The sequence below is a fragment of the Hemicordylus capensis genome, chromosome 1, assembly GCF_027244095.1.
Source record: "Hemicordylus capensis ecotype Gifberg chromosome 1, rHemCap1.1.pri, whole genome shotgun sequence".
NCBI classification, from domain to species: domain Eukaryota; kingdom Metazoa; phylum Chordata; class Lepidosauria; order Squamata; family Cordylidae; genus Hemicordylus; species Hemicordylus capensis.
This window is the reverse complement of record NC_069657.1, coordinates 111,396,425-111,418,492: the sequence shown is the minus strand read 5'-3', so window position 1 is coordinate 111,418,492 and position 22,068 is coordinate 111,396,425. Positions and strand designations below refer to the sequence as shown.

Below are 22,068 nucleotides of genomic sequence, written 5' to 3'. Positions count from 1 at the left end.
AATGGCAGTATTAATAGAGTACATTGGCAACTTTTACTCTCACACTACCCATTTAGGAGTACAATAACCTAACACAATGCGACTATCTACTAGAGGTACAGTCTTTGTCACTGTTGCAATTCTTGCTGTATCCATATAAGGGCAGAAGTGGATCTGTAGTACCAACAATAATTTACAATGTTTCTTTCTAATCAGAGAAGGTACACAAACCTTTTATGCCATGCTCCACTAAGTTTCCACAAATGTATGAAGTTGTTCCATAGGCTAGGATCAGGTTTTAAAATTCTTTTGTGCACTATTTATTCCAAGTTACCATTGCTGGCAGTTTTAGGACTGTAAACACAGAAGTTAGTAATGTGGACTTATTTGCAATTCTAATGGAGAAGGTGACTTCATGCTACTCAGTTTTAGATACAGCTCAGGTTGAATCAGGAAGGCCCTATTCTAAATGCACATACATGCACACTGCCTTGATACTGCCGCCCAGAATAAAACTCATTCTGTGCACAGATAAAAAAAAGTTAGAGGGAACACTGCTCTCAACTACCACTTTCACCTTCCTTTCTCAAAAAGGGGTTTAGCAATAAGAAGGGCCTCTTTACCCACTAACTGCTGAGGTTTGGTTTACTTAGGGGGGGAAAGTACTATTGAGTTCAGTGCTTTATGCCAGGTAAGTATGCACAGGATTGCAGCCCAAGCAAAGGTCTAGACTTGTACCCAGCTACTAGCCCATGTTCTATGACAGCTTCTGTATGTGTCACATGCATACAATCCCATCTTTTGCCTCTTGACTCTGAAGTCTCATGTTCAATGGAGTTTGCTTCAAGTAAGTGGGCATAAGATTGCAGCTTCAGCTCTTGAAGGGAAGATTTGTTCCTTTGTGTTCCAACAAACTTGCAAACATGAACATAGTGTTATGTAATGTTAACACAGGGACTGCGCTAACTGTATTATTTCAAAATCAACCCTGAATTGTCTTACAAAGACTATTCATTTAGCCCCTGTGGTCTGAACAGTGGCAGCAAGCAGGCATCCAGAAAGATTTCTAACAATGAAATTTAATGTAGGTGAAACCTACATTAGTGTTTTTAAGAAAACTGAACAGGAAGCTCTTATATACTTGACACAAACCACTGCCTCCAGTAAATAAATAAATAAATAAAGACAGACAGACAGACAGACAGACACTCAATACTCCTAAATGATATTTATAATCCACAGCTTTTAATTTTTTAAATAATGTAATTACAGGTGAATTCCATCCATATTTACAAAGTTTTATTTAATACAAAAGATACAATACACATGTTTCAAATGCCGAGTATTCATTGTGCTTGTCCCATCTAAAATTACACAGTTCCATCAGTAGCTTTCTCACCAAAATACTGGAAGAAGATGGCTGGATTACTGGTGTAGAATTGATCTAGCAACTTTTTTCGTTCTTTGGCAGAAAGACTGGAGTCCTCATCAATTGTTTTCAGCAAAGATAAAAGTTCATCTTTTGTAGTCTTCTTGGCACTGTAGAAATAGTCGTTTTCATCAAGTCTCTGGCAGAAAGTATATCCTAGAACAAGCATGAATGATTAATACCCGATAGTTATAGAGTTTTTCCTAATACTCCTACTACTTCACATGTTAACTCTGCAATCTATACAATATCCCTGAAAGGGAGGACACTAATATCCCCATTGTATAGACAACTGAAAAAGGTGGGAGGGTGAAACTACAAGCAGCACATCATTGCAAACATGCTTAAATGCTCTTTGGTAAAATTAGCCACTGCTGGAGATGGGAATCTGGATTGGGACTGTGGTGTGCAGGAGCTTTAACCCTTTGCTTCAGCTGATCCAGATTCCCCTCACAGCTGCTAAGTGCATCACTAATCCAACCCCTGCTTACAGATCTACTATGCTGTACTAAATTCCATTTCCAGCTCACTCTGCACCTATGTTCATTCTCTCTATATCCATATATAGCCCTTTGGGGAGAGAGATCCATTCCATTTTTAAAAAAATTATTTCTCTATGTAAACCACTTTGGAAACTTTTGTTGAAAAGCAGTATATAGATATCTGTTGTTACAAACAGACAATATGCCATTTAACTTTGGATTTAAGATCTAAAATAGCTTAGGTTTACAAAAGGTCTTTAGAAGTAATTAAAATGCTATATCTCAGCCTAACCTACCTCACAGGGTTGTTGTGAAGGTACATGTAACCATGTACACCGCTCTGGGCTCATTGGAGAAAGAGTGTGATATAAATGTAAAACAACAACAACAGTAGTGTCATAATTACCTGTATTCAGAGTGGAATCCCTCCCTTGCTGTATAGCCACAAGCTTGTCACTAACCATTTTATGCAACGTCCCTGGGATCTTGAGTAAAAGAAGCAATAACTACTTTAAGTCAATAGAAATTTAGGAAGATTTTTGTTTCTTAGTTGGCAATTGAATAAGTATTCAGGCACTCACCTTAAAGATATCTTTTTGATAGTCTACCAAGAACAAAACTAGAAGATCTGTTTTTCCTTTAGATAATGTTTTATTGTTGACCATGGCTTTAGAGAAAGTTCTTTTCACCACCATTCGATTGTCACTCTACAAAGAGGGGGAAAGGGGTGGCTAAATAGTTTGTACCCATTCCTAGCTCTTCACTTGCCACATCTAGTTGACTAAAACATCTCATCCATTTTCAGTACAGGGTTCATATAAACTGTAATATATAGGTTGCTTCCCAAGTCCACAGTAAGCAATAAAAGATATGTGGATGCAAGTATGCAACTGATCCTAAACATTATGTGAAGTAAGGCTCAGCAATTTCAATACTAAACACAAGCATGTTTAGAATCACATACTTGAATCACCTAAAGGTCCTTCTAAATGTTTCTTCCAGTTGTCTGAGAGCTGCTGCAGGCTGGCTTCTCCCTGCACTGCTTAGCAATATTCAAAATCCAAGGAAGTGTGGGGTGGGGTGTGGAATGACACCATGAGTTCTCCCTTCGGGATTGCTCCAATTCTCAGGAGAGGTGATGCTGGCATATGGTGCTACATAAGCAGAGTCCTGTGGGATCAGGCCCAAGGCCTGTCTAGTCCAGCTTCCTGTTTCACACAGTGGCCCACCAGATGCCTCTGAGAAACCCACAGGCATGAGCCAAGGGCATGCTCTCTCTTCTGCTGTTGCTCCCCTGCAAATACCTGCAACTGGTATTTAGAGGCATCCTGCCTCCGAGGCTGGAGCTGGCCTATAGACACCAAACTAGTAGCCATTGATAGATCTGTCCTCCGTGAATTTGTCTAAGCCCCTTTTAAAGCCATCCAAGCTAGTGGCCATCACCACATGCCATGGCAGAGAATGCCAGAGATTAATTATGCACTGTGTGAAAAAGTACTTCCTCTGGTTGGCCCTAAGTTCCTGGGCCTTCAGTTTCTTGGAATGACTCCTGGTTCTAGTGATGTGAGAGAAGAAGAAATTCTGTCTCCTTGCATGATTTTATTCACCTCTATCAGATATGGTGACCAGAACTGTATGCAGTACTCAGAATGTGGCCACACCATAGATTTATATGAGGGCATTATAATATTAGCATTTTTATTTTCAATCCCTTTCCTAATGATCCCTAGCATGGAATTGCCTTTTTCAATTGTGGTATAGGCTCCTACCACATGATCTTTGATTTCCACCGTTACCAAGTGGCACAGGCAGTAGCTACAGCAGCCATGTTGCCATGGCTTCCATTTCATTCAAGTTAACATTGGATCCCACTCACCTCGGTTTGCAGCTTTAGGTCAGAACTCTGAGCTACAACAGCCATGAAGTAAAGTAGTCTCCTGAACTCTTCTCTTGTTGGGCTATCCAATAACTTCAAGTAGAGCTGAACTGCTTCCAAAGCCTGATCAGTCTTTCCATTCACTGGAAGAACACACACAAAAAGAATGGTGCAGTTTATGATGAACACCCACAGTATATTGCTTTTCTATTTTAAATACCAGCAACTCCTGCCACCACAGGCTATCCAAGTCTGCTAATAAAAACAAACAAACACAGAATTTACCATCAGGCTGTACTATGCAAGTAATAAAAGTTTTCACTCCATAAATCTGAATACAAGAAGTAATTGCTTGCTAAAGAATGTAGCCAGTCACCTAGAAATCTAGAGTAAATCATCTCTGAATGAAGCCTCTCTCACCTCTCCTTTGAGCAGATTCTGCATAGGTTACCAATTCATCCTTATTATAAACTATTTCCTGTAAGAACTTTCTTTGAAAGTATTAGTATTGGCTTATTTAGGATTGGGTCACCCACTTGATATACAAGATATGTGTTCTAAACTATGGGAGAGGAGGAAGTCAAGCACCAATATCTCCTGCCACGCTACTTAATCTCCACGAAACTGCTGTCCACATGTATAGATGGACAGCAGTTTAGTACAGACATATCCAGCCTACTGGTGCTAAGTGAAAATTAAGAACACTCCATCCAAATGAAGAATCAGTTCTCTGCCACACAACCCTCAAGGACATGTTTTTGGCTTCAAGGGGAAGGTGAGACCAAAAAAGAGTCCCGTTCTCCCCCACTCCACCCCCCCCCCCATATGAAGCATGTGCTGTACAAGTGCTTCATTAGCTTGGATGCCAGCCAGTGTCTTTTCCAGTGCATATTTCTGGTACCACCCTTGTTTCGGGTGGGTGGGTGTGTCTAGGTTTTGAGCCTGCTTGCAACAAGGAACATTTTTTTTAAAAAAGAAAATTTCTTTGCTACATAAACCACTTTGTGCATTTTGTCCAAAAGTGTTATATAATTACTTTCAGACTTCTAAAGTATTTAGTGGCAGGAATAGAGAATATCTACCCCCTCATCACACACACACACATAACCTTTTACCCTGTCAGTTTCATAAAGCTCCTGTTGACTTTGTCCCCATATGAAGTTTTTAAAAGAAACAAGAAAGAATTTGGCTCAGTGGAGATTTACCACGAAAGGAGTGCAGCAATAGGAGGGTCTCCTCACCCATTTGCCAGAAAAGCAAATCTTTGGTCCTCCTGCAGATGTTGGTCTGCAACTCTTATCATCCCTGGCTTCTGGCCATTGTATCTGGGCATGATGGGAGATGTAGTCCAACAGCTGGAAGGCTGCAGTTTGAGACCCCTAGCTTAAATCAAGCCTCACCATTTTGGTACAAAGAAGTGCTTCATCTTATGAAGCAGAATCCATATTCCTAGAAGACGGAACAGAACAGCACAGTGCAAGGTGTGCCTAGTTGTTCGGGACCAGTCACAAAGCAGCCAAGATCCCCACAACATGAGAAAATTATGCCAGTAACACAGTATAGACAAAGGTTCTAAAAACATTGCATGTAGCAGCAATACCACAACTAGGTCTCATAATATGATTATTATGTTCCATAACATCCTAACCAGAACAACTTTATTCTCAGTACAATTACCAAGTAATAAGCACTACTCAGGTCCGGCCCAAGCTCCTCTGGCACCTGATGGGGCATGGGGGGAAATAATTCCCCTACCACAACTTCCCCTACTCTGGCTCATCCTGTCATGTCTTTTCAAGAAGAAGTCAGTGCAGGGACTGAAATGGCAAAATGCACGGTGTACAGTGGTTGGTTAGATAGCCTACCTCTCTACTTTCCCACACTTCCTGCCTTAATGTTTGCTGCCCTCTGACTTTTAAAAATGCAGGGTGAGTGCCAGCCACCACCACTGCCAAGTAAGGAAAGGGTGGGGCAACCCAGTAAGGCCACGACTGAGGAGGCCATCTCACCACATCTTGCTAGCGGGACGGTCCTGCAGCTGCTCCCCGATGGAAAGGGTTCACAATATGTGTGTCACACCAACAGAAGTCTATATTCACACCATCCTTTGAAGATGCCACAAAAGTTAACAAATACTTCCAGAATTCTCCCTTCACTTGGCCAGTGGAGAAGACACCAGAATACCGAGAAGCTGCATTGGTTCAAAACTTTGTAAGCTATCAAGTAACTCCATTTGTCTAGCAGTATACAACTGTGTTTGTGTGAAAGTTATCCACCTCTCCCACAGAGACTCATTTACTTGCTGACAAGAGCCTGGTTACATATCAAAGCTACAAGTTGCTGCTGGATAGGGGTGGAGGGACCATGGAACAAGGGGGGCGATTGTCCCACAGCCACCACGGTCTGGGGGACTGCCAAGGCACATCCTTCACCCTCGGCCAGGGCACCCCCTTTTCCCCTCCTGAACCCAGCCAGCGAACAAAGCATGAAGCATGCGCCTATCCTCCCCAGCCAGTATTTAACTGAAGCACTGGTTGTGCTGGGTGGGGGGAGCCCGGCCAGCCAGCATTTCAACAAAACGCTGACTGGAGAGGCTCCAAATCAGGCCTGCTCAACTTCGGCCCTCCTGCAGATGTTGGCCCACAACTCCCATAATCCCTGGCTATTGGCCAGTGTGGCTGGGGATTCTGGGAATTGTAGTCCAAAAACAGCTGGAGGGCCTAAGTTGAGCAGGCCTGCTCCAAATGAACCCTCTCCTGGGCAATGGGCCCGCGCCCTGCGCCTGATGCCTGACGCAAGGAGGCAGGGCCACTGCCAAGGACAGGGCTCCTCAGCCCCAGCAGAGCTTCCTTTCCCCAGTCAGGAGTTTGTGGAATCATCAGGGTGCACCTTTTCCTGTCTCCTTGAGAAGACAGGGAAAGGAGCTCCCACAAGTTGCTGAATGGGGCTCCCACAAGTTGCTGAATGGGGAAGGGAAGCCCTGCCGGAGGTGACAGGCTCCAACCTGGGTACTGGTCCTGCCCACTTGCATCAGACACAGGGAGCATGGCTTGGGGGTGCACATGCGCTTTGCATGAATGATTGTAAAGCATAGGGGGTGGGATAGCTGCCAGTGGACTTTGTCCTCTGGCTGTGGACAAGCTTCCTACATCCCTGCTGCTGAACCAAAGTTCAAACAGAGGGGAGACCTGGTCTTGTGGTAGCAAGCATGACTTGTCCCCCTAGCTAAGCAGGGTTCACCCTGGTTGCATTTGAATGGGAGACCACATGTGAGCACTTAAGATATTCCCCTCAGGGGATGGAGCTGCTCTCGGAAGAGCAGAAGGTTTCAAGTTCCCTCCCTGGCATCTCCAAGATAGGGCTGAGAGAAATTCCTGCTTGCAACCCTGGAGAAGCCGCTGCCAGTCTGTGTAGACAATACTGAGCTAGACTGACCAATGGTTTAACTCAGTATACAGCAGCTTCCTATGTTCCTAAGATCCCAAATCAAGTGACTGCTGTCTACCCCAGAAGATGACTCTGGGCAGGGGTCTCCTCTTCATTGGTTTTGCCTGCCTTAGTAAGAGAATGATGTTTTCTGAATATGCAAGTGAGTACACATACCCACTTTAACTCAAAGGCAAGAACAAGAGAGAGACTGTACAGATGGACCATCTCCTACCACAACGGCACATAATTATTGCCATCTAGCACAAATGCTGTCATTTTACCAGCCAGCCAGCCAACTGGCCTACTATTCTATTTTTAAACAAGTTGTTCTAGTAAGAACTAATCAGCCTACTTTCCTTTCACTGTGTCTACAACTGGACTAAATTTGATTTTGGTTCAAATCAAGGTCCACAAGTTAGATTTCTTGCACCTCAAATGTTCATGCATCCACTATCTTGGATTGGGGAAGATGACATCATTAGAAACCATACCATTGAGGTGTCCCTGTGTGTCACTCACTACAAGTGTATCAAATTTGGTTCAAATCTGTTAGACAGTCCTCAAGTTAGTACATTTGCATCTAAAAAGTTCACACGTCCACCATCTTGGATCGGGGTGGATGACATCATCACAAACTATACCACTGAGTTGTCTCTATGTGTCCCTACAACTGTACCCATTTGGTTCATATTGGTCCAGGTCTTGCCAAGTTGATATTGGGGGGTGGGGGGTACACATGGACACAAAAACACAGAATGCCGGGTGATCTCACAAGCCTACTGGAAAGTAGGCTAATAAAATTATAATGTACTGCTGGCAAGACTACCAACATGGCTTTGTGGTCTGAAAGTGCCTCCCATCATACACCACTTCTGCAAATCTAACTTGCATTCCAAGTATTTGTTAGCTGTAAAACAATTATCAGTTTTGACACCTTACTGGCAAATGATTCATATGCATACTTTTCATTTAGACAAGCTACATTGCTTGCAGCAATTTTTGTTACCCAAGAGAGCAGTCCTGAGAACATACCCAGATACCTTAATACCACAACACTGAACCACTTTCAGCCAGGCTATGGCAGACATTCAAGAAAATTTAATAAAACATGTTAGTATAGCATCCTGATTAGGGATGTGGATGAAATGGATTTTGCATTTTATTTCAAGCTCAAAACAAAACTCACAATGGCTGAAACAGTGGTCGAACCATTTCAAATAAGGTTTCAAATGTTTCAGCCAAGGGAACAATGGGGAAGCTTGGAACACTCCATTGTTCATAGGTAGTTCCTAGGGACACCAAAGTGGGTTGGGTGGTAGGGCATGATGAGTGCTACCTACCACTCAACACACACACACACACACACACACACACACACACACACACACACACAGAGGCTACCCACATATGATCCTATGGGGGGTTGGGGAAAGGTTAACAATGTGTTTAAAATCACATTGCCCATTTCTTTTGTGGGCTGGGTAGGTAGCACCCATTATGCTCTAACACCCAACCCACTTTGGTGTCCCTGGGAGCTATCCATGGTGAACAATGGGATATTTGGGGTTTTCCCATTGTTTCCTATGGCTGGAACAAGCTGCACTCACAGAATATACTGCACATACAAGTTTTGTATTGCAATTCGCAATGCATTTTGCAACCCTGCCTTTAAAAACACTGCAGAAACACATAGTAAAAGGGAATCTGTCTCTGCCAACACAGAACACACATTTCAAACAGTCCAAAAATGGCAAAAATAAATAAATAAATAAAATCACTGACCCAGAATCCACTGCCAGCCACAGTGGCTGTACTGCTGCTGCAGTAACATCATTGGCACAAGTTGTTCTCTCTCACACAATTATGACTCTTTACGTTCCTAGCTTTGCAACAGCTGCCACTGCAGCATCCTTAGCAGCAAGCATACTACATAGCCATATGCTCAACCAGAGCAACTTCAGCCACATTTTGACTGAGTACAGCTTGCAACGCACATTACAGAGCAGACCAGAGCAGTGAGTGAAACACAAGTTATTCTCAAAGGCAGATGTGGAGCTCATCACAGCACTCACCAAGAAATATCATGCACACAGCTGCCACTGTACATTAATCACCAGACCACTATCTCACAAACACAATAAACCACAACTCAAGGCAGGCAGACACCCAAGTTCTACCTTTGTCAATCTGAGATCCAGCAAAACCAGAAAGTTACAGCAGCAATGGCAAAACATATTATACTCAGTGCTGAGAAAAGAAATCCACAAAATATAACCTACCTTCCTCCTCTCCTGATGTATTCTCCTCAAGAGAGGCATAAGGGCTCTCTCTACCTCCTAGTTCCTTTGAATAAATTTTGGAATTTCCTCCTTTTGTGTTCCTGCCTCCCCCTAGCCAATGGGGGCACAGTTGCCATAGATAACACGCCAACCAAGAAGCAAGGAGAACACAAGCCAATCTGAAGCCAATGCCAGAAAACCAATCAGCACTTGCGTCCCTTCAGTCTAATTGCCACCCAACAAATTGAAGGCTTGTGCCTGCCCTTGTGCCTTGTATGCAGCCCTTGGTCTTTCATTCTGGGATATTCCCCTGCTTCCTTACCTTCAAAAGAAAAAACCACCAACATTTTCCTGCCTACCTGGGATATCCCAGGTGCATACAGAAGCCACTTTCTCTTTAGTGGCCCCACTTCGCTACTGTACTGGTCAGCACAACACACTTTGCTATTAGAGGGAGTCATGCATGCCGAAGTACAACATGGCCCTTCACTCATCCTTTCACTGGGCATTCCCTGAACCTCATTGCACTTACCTAGCAACTCTGCAATTCCCAGATGGATATCCGGTGCGTGCTTTAGGAGTGGGTCCTTCTTTTGGCTATAGTATCTACCTATGGTCTCAAACAGCAGCAGTTTCCCCACATGTGCTTTGTCCGGTCGATCAGGCAAGCTTCGGCTTACGTCAACCACCATCTGATCGGGGAGATACTCCAGACAGTCTATTGCTGCAGACAACCATTCATCCGCCCTAGAAAATGAAAATTCCAACATCTTAAAACCTATACTGTATATTTTCTAGGACATTTGCCATGTTCCAGGTAGCGTTACGTTATGACTATATCCCAATGAAGTCAATGGAACAAGACAGGCCAAAGAGTCGCAACTCGGGAAATCCATGAAAGGATCCCTTGCTCTTGCAGTCTTCGGAGAGGAAGCAAAGAAATTCAGATTGTAGTACTAAAGTACTGGGCTTCTGGTTGCTATTCTCTCCCCACCCACAAGCTGCTGCTTATCCTGTGGGCCAAAGTAAAAGGTCTTTTGCTCTGCTACTCATACAAATTTATACCTACTGAGAGTCACCAAAAGCTTTTAGAATCTCTCGGTCCAGAAAGTTGCTCCTGATGTTCTCTTCAGACTCCTGCTTGGTTTGTGGCCATCTGGACCCTGTTGGTTGATATTCGAGTAAAGAGTCTAGAAGTGGAAGATCGATAAGCTGCAGGAGGCGGGTGATTGTTTGCTCTCTCCAGACTTCATCAATAGCTGGGGGTGGGGAGGGGTGAAGAGCACAAGCCACACAGCAAGATCCAGTTAGCAAGAGTTGTTTGAGGATCAACCAGTAATCTGACCTTGCAATATTTGTCTTTTAGACTAAGAGATTTACTGCATGAATGTTGAAAAGGACTTTCTTCCTGTTAATATATTATCAGCATGCAAGTGTAAGCTACCGGAATAAAAAGGAAGGCTACAACTATTAAACAGGAACACGATTTGGACATATCCAAAATGCTTTTCATTCTTTTCTGTGTAACTTACAAATGATCTTTTGCTGGACAGGGGATCTGATCACATAAGTCATGCTAATAAGGATGTGTAAAGAAAGAAGGCCTTGTTAGACTCTTTGGAGCGGGAACAATGACACACTTAGCTTCAAGTGCCCCTACTTCATCCAATAATTCCAGCATTGAAAACCAAGAACTTCTCTGCTTGTTACATTTCCCAAACAGCACTAGGTTTTCAACTATAAGAAAAAGCAACTAAGTCAATATCCAATTACTTTTTAATTTTTACTCCCAACAACTGAAAGAAGTGGCAGCAACACATGTGAGCTCTTGTTTAAATCAACCAAGCTTCTGAAGTAATGGGGAAACTGGGACATTTACACCCTTGGTAGCCAAGATTTTTGGCAAGTGTAACTTTGGTCCAAAGCATGAGATGGTGCACTGTTGTACACATTACAGTACAGATACACATCCCTCCCCACTTCGACCTTGGGATAGTTCTGCCTCAGGCAAACACACCACAAACTGCTCCTTTTGCAATACAGTATTGCAGCAGGATGCATAGTTCACAAGTTCCCTCCAGTTTACAGCTAGGCAGTTATCCTTTATCTTGGCTGTAGGCAACAGTGATGGCTTTATGCCACTTACCTTGGCGAGTCAAGCTATTTACTTGAGAAGAACTAACAGGCTTTAGACTCAAGTTTTCTAAAAGATCCTCCAAGCTTTCCGACTTCACTGGTGTGGTGCTAAGTAATCCTTTTTTCTGCTGTCTAAAATAAGGAGATTGGATGAACCAGATACCTGCATTTTAGCCAGGAAGGTCCTGGTAACAATAGTTTGGTCAAGTCCATATACATGAATTTTGAATTCCTCACTTTTAGATTAAATAAAACATTCATTGAATAGAAACACATGCACAAGATAAACGTAATACAGATTGATTTCCATTCCATTCAACCAGCCTATCTTTGTCACAATCTGATTTTGTCAAGAATAATTAAAAAGGTAGACTCCCCACCCTGTTGCACACTTTAAAGTTTATACCTATAAGTGAAATTGAAATAGTGTTTGTATAGAACCAGGAGTTCTCTTGCTTGTTGTGATTGAGGCATGTGACCCAAAAATCCTGTGTTGATTATCCTGTATTGCTAATTAAAGAAGGTCAAGGTATTTGAATGCATGCAAGAGCCAGATTTGTGTTTTTAAAATGAGAAAGAAAGAGAGAAAGAAAGAATGTATCATTTTTAAAAGGAAAGCCAAATTAAAATCTCTTGTGTTCTTGATTATTTTATCTATGTATTGAAGACCAGCAGTACAGGCAGAAACAAGAGAATTTTCATTATGCTTGGCAACAACCAAAACAATAGCATGAGATACAGCTATCAGCTATTGATAAAGGGTGTTTCCAGAAAGCAGCAAACAACACTGGAACAGTACTTTTGCAAGTACAATTTCACGCTTTACACATGCTTTTGCAGACATTCATAGTTTCAGGCAGTGCAAATAGACGCTCTGTCCAAATGCACTTCAGGATTCCAGCGCAATTTTCTCAGCGCCACCTGCTGGTCAGCTCTTGCATTCCATGAAGAATTGATTACATTTATGGTGAATGGTGGTTCTTCATGGTATGCAAGAGGTGGCACTGAGAAAAATCACACTGTCTGCAAAAGCAGGAGTGTAGCTAGGGGAGAGGGGGCTACCGTGTTCACTCCTCTCCCTGGTAGCCCCTCTGAGTGAGGGAGATAATGAATAAAATAGGGAGGGGTGGAGTTGGGAGGCCTTAAGGAGCTTGGGGGCCCAGGTTCTTTGAACCCATCCACCCAATTATAGCTACGCCCCTGTGCAAAAGTGTGTGGAAAGAATGAAACTGTGCTTGCAAAAGCACTGCTGCATTGCTTTTCACTGCTGTCTGTGTAAGAACTCAGTACCACAAACAGGGTCATTCACTGATTCTGGTAGTATGAATGCCTCTCCTGTAGAAAATATTTTCGATTCAGTCAGCCCCCAAAGAATTGACACTTCCAGTGTGCCCCATATTCAAAGTGCTTGCACATCCAGAATAAAATCACAAGATTTCTCAGAGAAACTACGGATTTCTAAAGTTATGCTAGACCCAAGCCTGTCAGTTCTTCACCCCTTGCAGTGTTCCCTCTAAAAGGGATTCCCAGATGTTGTTGACTACAACTCCCAGCATCCCCAGCTGCAATAGCCTTTGCTTGGGGATTATGGGATTTGTAGTCAACAACATTTGGGAATCCCTGTTAGAGTGAGCACTGACCCATTGTATGTTACTTTTGCCAGTTAAGCCTGGTAGGTTAAATTTCCTCCTTTCCAGCCACATGCGCTAAGCAGTCATTTCAGCCCATGTTCTCTGCAGCTTTTCCATTTAGCAAGGGGAAAAAAGAACTGTTTTTATTACACAGAATTCTGCATATCCCAACTTACTTGCATGAACCAAATAAATCTTCCCTCTAAACCACATATCCTAGAATTTAACAAGACATAATAAAATAATATTTGGTTTATTCCACTAGAGTTACACACACTGTAGCCCAATCAGGCCTGTTTATGGCAACAAGAGTGTTATTAAGACACACCTGTTTTATCAGGCTTTTAATTAAAATTGTAAACAGTTTAATTGTTTTTATCCTGTGAAATTATTTGGTTTCGCTCTGTGAATTGTTTTTATTCTGTAGATTATGTACACCATCTAGAGAGGTACATATTAGGTGGTATATAAATAAAAAAGAACATTAATGACTTATCAGGGGCAAGAAGCATTCATCCTAAGTCTCGCATCACATACACAAGAAGATTACACTCTTCCATCCCTCATTAGTACATCCTGGCTGCATGCTCAAAGTCACTAACAAGTTAGAATCTTCACTTCACCATATAAGAATGCACTGTGAGAAAACCCCACCCTTTAACCATCATTATTCCATACGATTAGGTCTTGAGAAGGTGCCCTCACACACCTCACACTGCCATCAGCGGGACTCAGGACAGTGCTCACCCAGCTCAGTCAGGTGGTGGGTAGCAGCACATGGTAACAGATGGTCAGTTTTCAGGCATTAATCACAGTCATGATCTGGCTGGGGCTGTGTATGCACAGGGTGGGTGAGGAACCTCATTCTATGCATGTGACCAGTATCTCAGTGATTCAAATAGCTAAATCAGAGCCATTGAGAGGAATCCAGAGCAAGTTCATGATCCAAATAGATCCTCAGCTATTAACCAGGAAACAGCTTGTGCTTGTGGTTTTCCCCGTCCATAGCCAGATACTGCCTTTTAAAACAGTTTACACAGTTCTATGGTCTGCAGCTAATTCATGGAATTAAACTTTACTGACTTTAGAGCTTTTCCAAAGTGTTTAAAAGCTGCACTTCTCTGGGAATTTTGACCAGATCTGCACTAAGAAGTGGGACTTACATCTGAGTAAGCTGGGCTGCAAACTTTACTCCTAAGCATACCTGCAATGAACTCCATGGGACTTAATTTTAGGGGGAAACATATGTAGAATCAGGCTGTGTGCAAGCTAGAACAATAAGACAGACAACTTCCCAATCCACAAGACTTCACTTGGAACTAACCTTTGACGTATTAAAGGGCCATACTCTTTCTCAAAGGGGCTATCCACTTGGTTAGATGCATTTGGGAATCTGTAGAGGCTGCAGCTGCTATCTTCAAACACAGACCGTTTGTCCTTTCCAAAAACTCTGGTAGACACTGCCTCAAAAACTTTGTAGTCCATCAGTGCCTGACAAACTCTCACCACTTTAGTCCGGGAAATATCCACATCACCAAAGTATTTGTTCTGGAGTAGGTGCGCATAGACAACGTCGACAGCATCTGAGCCAATAAAGCAGTCATTATAGGATTTCAGGTTCTGACGCCGCTTTTTAACCTCGACTTGGGTCTGAAGAGTGTTGATAATGCTGCTCCAGACATATGTGGCTCCAAACGGTCTCTGTACCAAGCTGAAGCCTAAAGAAACAATGCCAGAGAAATATGACCAGATACATTTTAGTGATGGTTCTGAAAGCCAGCTGCATTAGGTTCTTTCCTACAAAATACTGATAGGATTCTAACAAGTGTGTATAACTTACAAAGGAAATACAAGTCCGTCCAGGAAGCTGTACCACCTCATTAGGGCATGCTGGGCATGCACTAACAAAACCTCCCTCTAGTGGCTGATGCAGGGGATTACAACAGTTATGCTCCACATTCCCACAGGCGGAAGTGCCATTTGACTTGAGCCAAATGGTTGAAAGCTGCATAATTGGACTTCTTCATATTAAATGACTTGTTACTGAAAATACTGTATATATAGTAGTAGCTACTTCCTTTACACAAATGCATATTATCTGAAGAAAGATTAGGTCATTAGCAAATCATAAGAGCACTGGTGCCACAGAAGCCCGTGAAATTTATTAAAGTTCCATCCGTATCATTAGGCTTCTACATAGCAAAAAACTTTAAAGCTTTCCACAGACAAACATCCTTATTAGGACATGCTCTTAAAAAAGAGAGACTGTATGGTTAGAAGTAATAGCAGCTCAGTAGCAGAGCACATGCTTTGAGTGCTGTAGATCCCAGGCTCAATTCCTGGCATTTCCAAGTTTTTAACAAGTGTGTGGTGGTGGGGAATCCCAGGCAACTAGGTTTGAGAAGGCCTTTCTGTGCCTGAGCGCACATGCCAATCAGCGCAGAGAGTGGTGGACTAGAAAGAAAAAGCAATGGTATGAGGAAGGGTCATGTGCTCAATACTCTCTCATTATTTTAGAAAACTGCATCACGACATTTGTACTGCCACACGCTACACTACACACCATTTAAGAACATTACAACAGACTGATAAGATGCTTCACTAGTGCATAAGGACACCATTTCATGATTCCAGTGGTGTGGGGAGAAAACCAGTTTTAGAAGGGGCCCAGGCTACGGATGTGTACGAACCAGTTCAGAGGCCATTTTAGAGGCCTCTGAACCGGTTTGAATGCCAGGGATGGTCCGACGTTTGAAGGCCCCAGGGTTGGCACTTTAAGGGTGGGGGAAGGGTGCACTTACCCCTCCTGCCACTTAAAAAAATAAATTAATCATTTTTTATATCCTGCTTCTCCTCCAAGGAGCCCAGAGCAGTGTACTGCATACTTAAGCAATGGAAACATGTGTGCGCATGGCAGATGGGCGCGTGCATGCATGTAACGGGCACATGTGTGCCCGGTACTTCTGGCCACTTCCAGCCGATGAGGGCAATGGGGTGGCAGGGGAGTATGCTGCCACCTCAAAGGTTTTTAGAAAAATACAGCACTGGTGCGGGGGAAAGCGCTGGAGGGGGCAAATGCACCCTCCCCCTGCCCCTAAAGTGCCAACCCCGGAGCCTCCAAGCCACCCAGCCGTGGTTCTGTGCACATCCCTAGCCCAGGCAGGCTGTCGGTAAGACAAAAAAAAAAACCTGCTCTTAAATGTATGAAAGACAGAAAATCCAAAAACCTAATTTTCTAAATATATTTGTTGTGGTTACTATTTGTACCTTATAACTATAGCAAAACAAAGGCATCCACATAGGACAATCAGGTTCCAGTGTTCTCTCTAATTTTTTTCATCTGTGTGTAGAATGAATTTTGTACTGAGCAGCAGTATCAAGACAGTATGTGCGCACCAGCATTCAGAATGGGGCCTGCCTGATTCAACCTGTGCGGGATCTAAAATTAACTGAGCGGACATAAAAAAACTTGTGAGTGTGCACGCCTTAGAGGGAACACTGTTACGGCCGATTCCTCTTTATTAAACAATGTAAATGCATGCATATCTAATGCATATACCCATTTAATTGTTAAACAATAATCAGCATGTAAAACCAGCGAGTTGGCCACAAATACAAGTACCCCTGAATAATCACCACATGTGGTTTGAAACAGTGGGGCACAAAGGCTCTCCCTGGCCCACTGAAACAGTTTTGAGGAACCAGGTCATACCAGGTCAATACAATTCACATGCCTGCATTATTCTGCTTTGAACAATGCACAGTACACTTTCTATTTCTGCATATATGTTACAGAAAAGTAGCTAACACTAGTACAAGTCTTCTTACAATTAATACCAAGACGACCTCAGGGAATAGCTATGCTTATTAGCAATGTTCAGGTTGAAGCAGATTCCCAATAGGCAACCCAAACTGAGAGGAAAGCATACCATCTCCAGTAAAAAGGTTCACAAGAGATTCGTTTCTACACACGAGATGAAGCTTCTCATGCTTTATGTAAACACTTTTAGTCCTGGTGTTATGTGGGGCAGCAGAAAATGCCATCCAAGCAGGGCTGGTCTTAGGGATGGGCAAGCCAGGCATCTGCTCAGGGCCCCTTCCTGAAGGGGCACAGAGCTGTGTTTGGTGGTTTGAAGTTTGTTGAATGTACCATCTCCAGAAAGCAACAAAGTGCGGGGGGGTGGGTGGGGGAAAGAGCGATCTAAAAGTAATTTTGCTTTTATGGTAAGAGAGAGAGATTTAAGTTGGGGGAAAGGGCAGATGAACAGGCCTGGAAAGAAGGGAAATGCAATGGCAGAAGGCCTGTGAAATTTCTGGGCCATGATCCTAGTTCTGGAGCAGGAGAGCACTGGCAGCATAGCAGCAAGTTACTGAGAGATAGCGCTGGGTCTTTTTCATGGGCATTGCTGGGAAAGTCTGGGAACACTAGGAGGGCCTGTTACACTACTAGGTTTTGCAAATCTACACAAGTCACCTAACTTGGCAACACTGCTAAGCGAATGGGGGTGAGGGGGCAAAACGAACGCTTCACCCAGGGCACTATTTATCCTAAGGCTGACCCTGCATGCAAAGAAAGCATACAACATACTCTTTAACAATGCTTCTAGGCCTCAGTAACTTTGGGTGGGCACTTCCAGGAGGACAAAGGAATCGGCACACACACACAAAAGAAATGAAGGCTGTTCATGGAATAGATCCAGTATTTATTTATTCATTTATTATTCATTTATTTATTTTATATACCACCTTTCATTAAAAACAATCACAAGGTGGTTTACATAAGTTAAAAAACATACAATAAAATGACAATAAAAGTATTAAGCTAAAAATATAAAAACAAACCAAATATAAAATCTATAAAATACAAACATAAAAACGATACACAGGTAAACACACATAGAAGCAGCAATAAAAACAATTATGTAAAAGCCTGGATAAAAAGCCAAGATTTAACAAGCTTTCTAAAAGCTGTGATGGAGTCCGAGGAGCAAATGGCCACTGGGAGAGCATTCCAGAGTCTGGGAGCAGCAATAGAGAAGGCCCTGTCCCGCATGCATGACAGCCGGGCCTCCCTCATTGTCAGCACCCAAAGCAGAGCCCCCTCAGAAGTCAAGCGGGCAGCAACCCTTGGGAGCAGGCGGTCCCTCAGGTACCCTCCTGGGCTCATACCGTTAAGGATTTTAAAGGTCAAAACCAGCACCTTGAATTGGACCCAGAAATGAACTGGCAGCCAGTGCAACTCTTTCAGAATGGGTGTGATGTGCTCCCATCGGGCAGCTCCAGATAAAACCCTAGCTGCTGCGTTTTGCACTAACTGCAGTTTCCGAATATTCTTCAAGGGCAGCCCCATGTATTCTTCAAGGGCAGCCCCACATTAATCCAGCCATGATGTGACTAAGGCATGGGTAACCGTGGCCAGATCTGTCTTCTCAAGAAAGGGATGCACCTGGTGCACTAGCTGAAGCCATGCAAAGGCACCCCTGGCTACCGCCTTCACCTGAGCTTCCAAAAGCAGAGCCGGGTCCAGTAGTACCCCCAAGCTGCGTACTTGCTCCTTCAAGGGGAGTGCAACCCCATCCAGAACCAGTAAAATCTCCTCATCCCGATTGGCTCTCCTACTGACCAACAGTACCTCTGTCTTGTTTGGATTCAATTTCAGTGTATTAGCCCACATCCAACCCATGACGGCCTCCAGCCCCTGATTCAGGACATCCACCGCCTCCCTAGGATCAGATGACAAGGAGAGATAGAGCTGAGTGTCATCCGCATATTGCTGACAACTCAGTCCAAGTCCTCGGATGACTTCTCCCAGCAGCTTCATGTAGATGTTAAACAGCATGGGGGACAAGACCGAACCCTGCGGGACCCCACAGGCCAACGGCCATGGGGCCGAGCAGTAGTCCCCCAGCACCACCTTCTGGACCCTCCCCCCAAGAAAGGACCGGAACCACTGCAACGCAGTACCTCCGATTCCCATACTCGAGGTGGCCCAGAAGGATACCATGGTTGATGGTATCGAACGCCGCCAAGAGGTCCAGTAGAACCAACAGGGACGCACTCCCCCTGTCTAGTTCCCGGCGTAGGTCATCCACTATTTGAGACCAAGGCAGTCTCAGTCCCATATCTAGGGTGGAATGTTCATATCATATATATCAGTAAGGCTGATATATAGAAAGAGAAAATGGCATGTCTCCAAACAACATTACTGAAGAGATTCCAGTTGACCTTTGAGAGCAGGTCCATATGAAATGAAGCCAACCAGCTCTACACACTGAGCCAGAGAACAGCCTGCCGAATGTCAGGAAAGACCAAACATACCAGCACTGGGATGGGAAGAGAAGGAGGTGAAAGGGTGGCAGGAAGTCTAACAAAGGCTGCAGCAAGAACACACACATACTTCAGCCAGCGTGGCCCTGAGGCAATAACTGCAAACACACACACCACCACATGCTAGTGCCCAAGCAGTGGAGCGGCTCAAGGAGAAAAAGGTGAAACCATCACCACCACTGGTGGAAGCAGACTGTTGACGGTAATGCTAGTCTCACTTTCCAGCAGAATTAAGGCTAACTTTCTTGGGGGGCAGGGGATATGGGATGGCATTAAGGGTGTTGTTGTTTTTTAGCCCTGTAGGGTCAGATCAAAGAAAGTCCAGTCCAGTATTCCACTTCCATCAGTGGCCAACCCAGACACCTTTTGGGGTGGAGAAAGCACCCCCCATAGCTACCAGTTGAGAGAAAACAAGATCGTTCAGATCCCACAAACGCCTTCAGGAAGAAGGAGCCCAGAGCTCTGCAGCAGCTGCCTTCTTATAGACTCATCCATTAAGATCAAGAAGAGAGCCGGGAACAGGTGAGCGTGCTCACCTGTCCGGAAGCTTCTCCGCCCCCCGCTCTCTTATTTCTTCTTTATATACGTGATCGGGGGCCAGAAGCAGGCAGGTGGGCGAAGACGGGAGTTTCTCCCTGCAGACCGGTACCTGCTCAGACATTTAAAGAGCCCTCCCCTAACCCACCTTGGTTTTTCACCCCTTTCACAGCTCTGCCTCCCAGGAGCCCACTCTTCTCCTCGAGCTAACCCTCAGCCCTTGCCCCTGAACTGCAAACCCTTCCACCGGAGCCCGCCGTTACCTGGGGGCTTGTTAGCCGGACTATACACAGTGCAGAGATTCAAAGCTGCCGCCTTCTCCTTCACAGAAGCCATGACCGGCCGGCGCCCGCAAACACATCCATGAGAGTGATAGAAGAAGAGCCGCTGCCTCCTGGCGGCCTCCTTGCCTTGGGAAAGTGGGCGGTGCCTCGGCGCAGCGACCACGCCGATTGGCCCGCTTTCGTTCTGAGGGCGGTGCTTACTGTCCGCTTCACATTCCAGACAGAGGGGCTGGGACGTGGGGTTGCTCGATCGGTCGGAGGTGCCTTCTGCGGCTGACGTCGGCGACTGAGGCACGGCGAAGAGCAAGGTTTGCTGCAAAGGTCACACTTCACTTTCTGCTGAGAATAAGCTCCCTCCGCCCCCATCACTGTTTTAGCTTTCACTCAGAGGCAACAGAACACAGCGTTCCTCTGGCGCGACAGGTGTTAATTAACTTAGCAAGTGTAACAAGATTGCGTGCTCACCAGTTACTGCTGTTGTGAATGGTCAACGCGCTTATTCTCTATACATTTAAGCTTTTTTACATAGAATTGTTACCGGCTGTGTACCTCCTATATTTCCATTTAATTACACTGTTTACAATGCCCGATAGCCCCCGACCCCCGCCCGCGGCACCGACTACCCTTCCCTTGTATACTTGCCAGCTGCGGGCCGTGCATCTGATGAAATAAGCTTTAGTCCAGAAAAGCTTATAAACAATAAATTTGTTAGTCTTTGAGGTGCCACAAGACTCTCTGTTGTTTTTGATGAACAGACTAACAGGGGTAGGTACAGCCCTGGAAACAGAGGACAGGATTATTGCATCTTGCAAATCTAAATGGGCCCCCTCCTCACTGAAGCTCAGCTCATGAAGTAAAGAAATCTTAAATGAGGCCGAATAGTGGTAACAAAAAGCTGCGTGTGTGTATGTTCTATTGTGGCACATAGGTTATATATATGTGGGTGTATACACACACACACACACACACATATATATATAACTTATGTGCCACAATAGAACATCATCCTAAATTATTTTTTTAAAGGTTTTGTAAATTATGGACGATGCAAGTCATTTAATGGTACTAGAGAAAGACATGCTGTTCTGGTAGCTCCAGGTCTTAACACTCACATCAATTTTGGAGGATGAATACAACTGAAGGAAGCCCGGGTGGGTGCGCTTCTGGGGGAGTCAGTCATGCGACTTGCTTCTGGGGAGGCCCCCAAAGCAGTGGGCCCCCAGACAACTGTCTCCCCTTGCCCTATAATAGTTACGCCCCTGGTCACTCTCTAGTTATTTTGGAACGTGTCACTTTTATAATTATGCTTTGATGAGAGAAACTAAGCACCCATCTTCTGCACAACCGTTAAAGATCGTCCTCCTGTCCTTCCTCTGCTTGTTTTAAAACCCTTGCTGGCCGGAGAGAGAGAGCAAGGTGGAGATTGGGATGGGTGAGAAATGATAAACTCACAAGAAATTGTAGACTCCAGAGCAACTTGAATGAAAAATGTCACAGCCCTCTAAAAGCTAAGCTTTTTACATATATATAATCCAGATCCAGAGTGAGAATATTACAAGTCAAAAGGGTGAAAAAATGTATGTTCAACATGATTTACATCATGGATGGGGGTGGTGGGGATGGGGATAACAAAATTAATTAATTTTGGATTGGACTAGCTTGCATTGTAACTGGCCCTA

The 22,068-nt window shown here is 44.2% G+C and overlaps 1 protein-coding gene across 1 annotated transcript; it reads right to left on the bottom strand.

Moving 5' to 3' along the window:
- Window positions 1–1,202: 1,202 nt before the first annotated feature.
- DEPDC7 (DEP domain containing 7) lies at window positions 1,203–20,615 on the bottom strand. The gene is made up of 9 exons (XM_053288135.1): window positions 20,369–20,615; window positions 14,566–14,959; window positions 11,621–11,742; window positions 10,544–10,733; window positions 10,007–10,221; window positions 3,767–3,909; window positions 2,472–2,597; window positions 2,297–2,375; window positions 1,203–1,564 (listed from the first exon to the last, which is right to left on the bottom strand). The coding sequence occupies exons 1-9, from the start codon at window positions 20,439–20,441 to the stop codon at window positions 1,350–1,352; spliced, it is 1,557 nt and encodes a 518-aa protein (XP_053144110.1). The 5' UTR covers window positions 20,442–20,615; the 3' UTR covers window positions 1,203–1,349.
- Window positions 20,616–22,068: the final 1,453 nt, after the last annotated feature.

Excerpts from the sequence above, each read along its gene's own strand:
- DEPDC7 (XM_053288135.1), bottom strand. The coding sequence starts at position 20,441 with ATGGCTTCTGTGAAGGAGAAGGCGGCAGCTTTGAATCTCTGCACTGTG. Across the intron at positions 10,222-10,543 it reads AAAGCTTTTGGTGACTCTCA|GGCGGATGAATGGTTGTCTG; the intron begins GTAGGTATAAAT and ends TTCATTTTCTAG. Across the intron at positions 3,910-10,006 it reads GGGAATTGCAGAGTTGCTAG|TGAATGGAAAGACTGATCAG; the intron begins GTAAGTGCAATG and ends GTGTTCTTCCAG.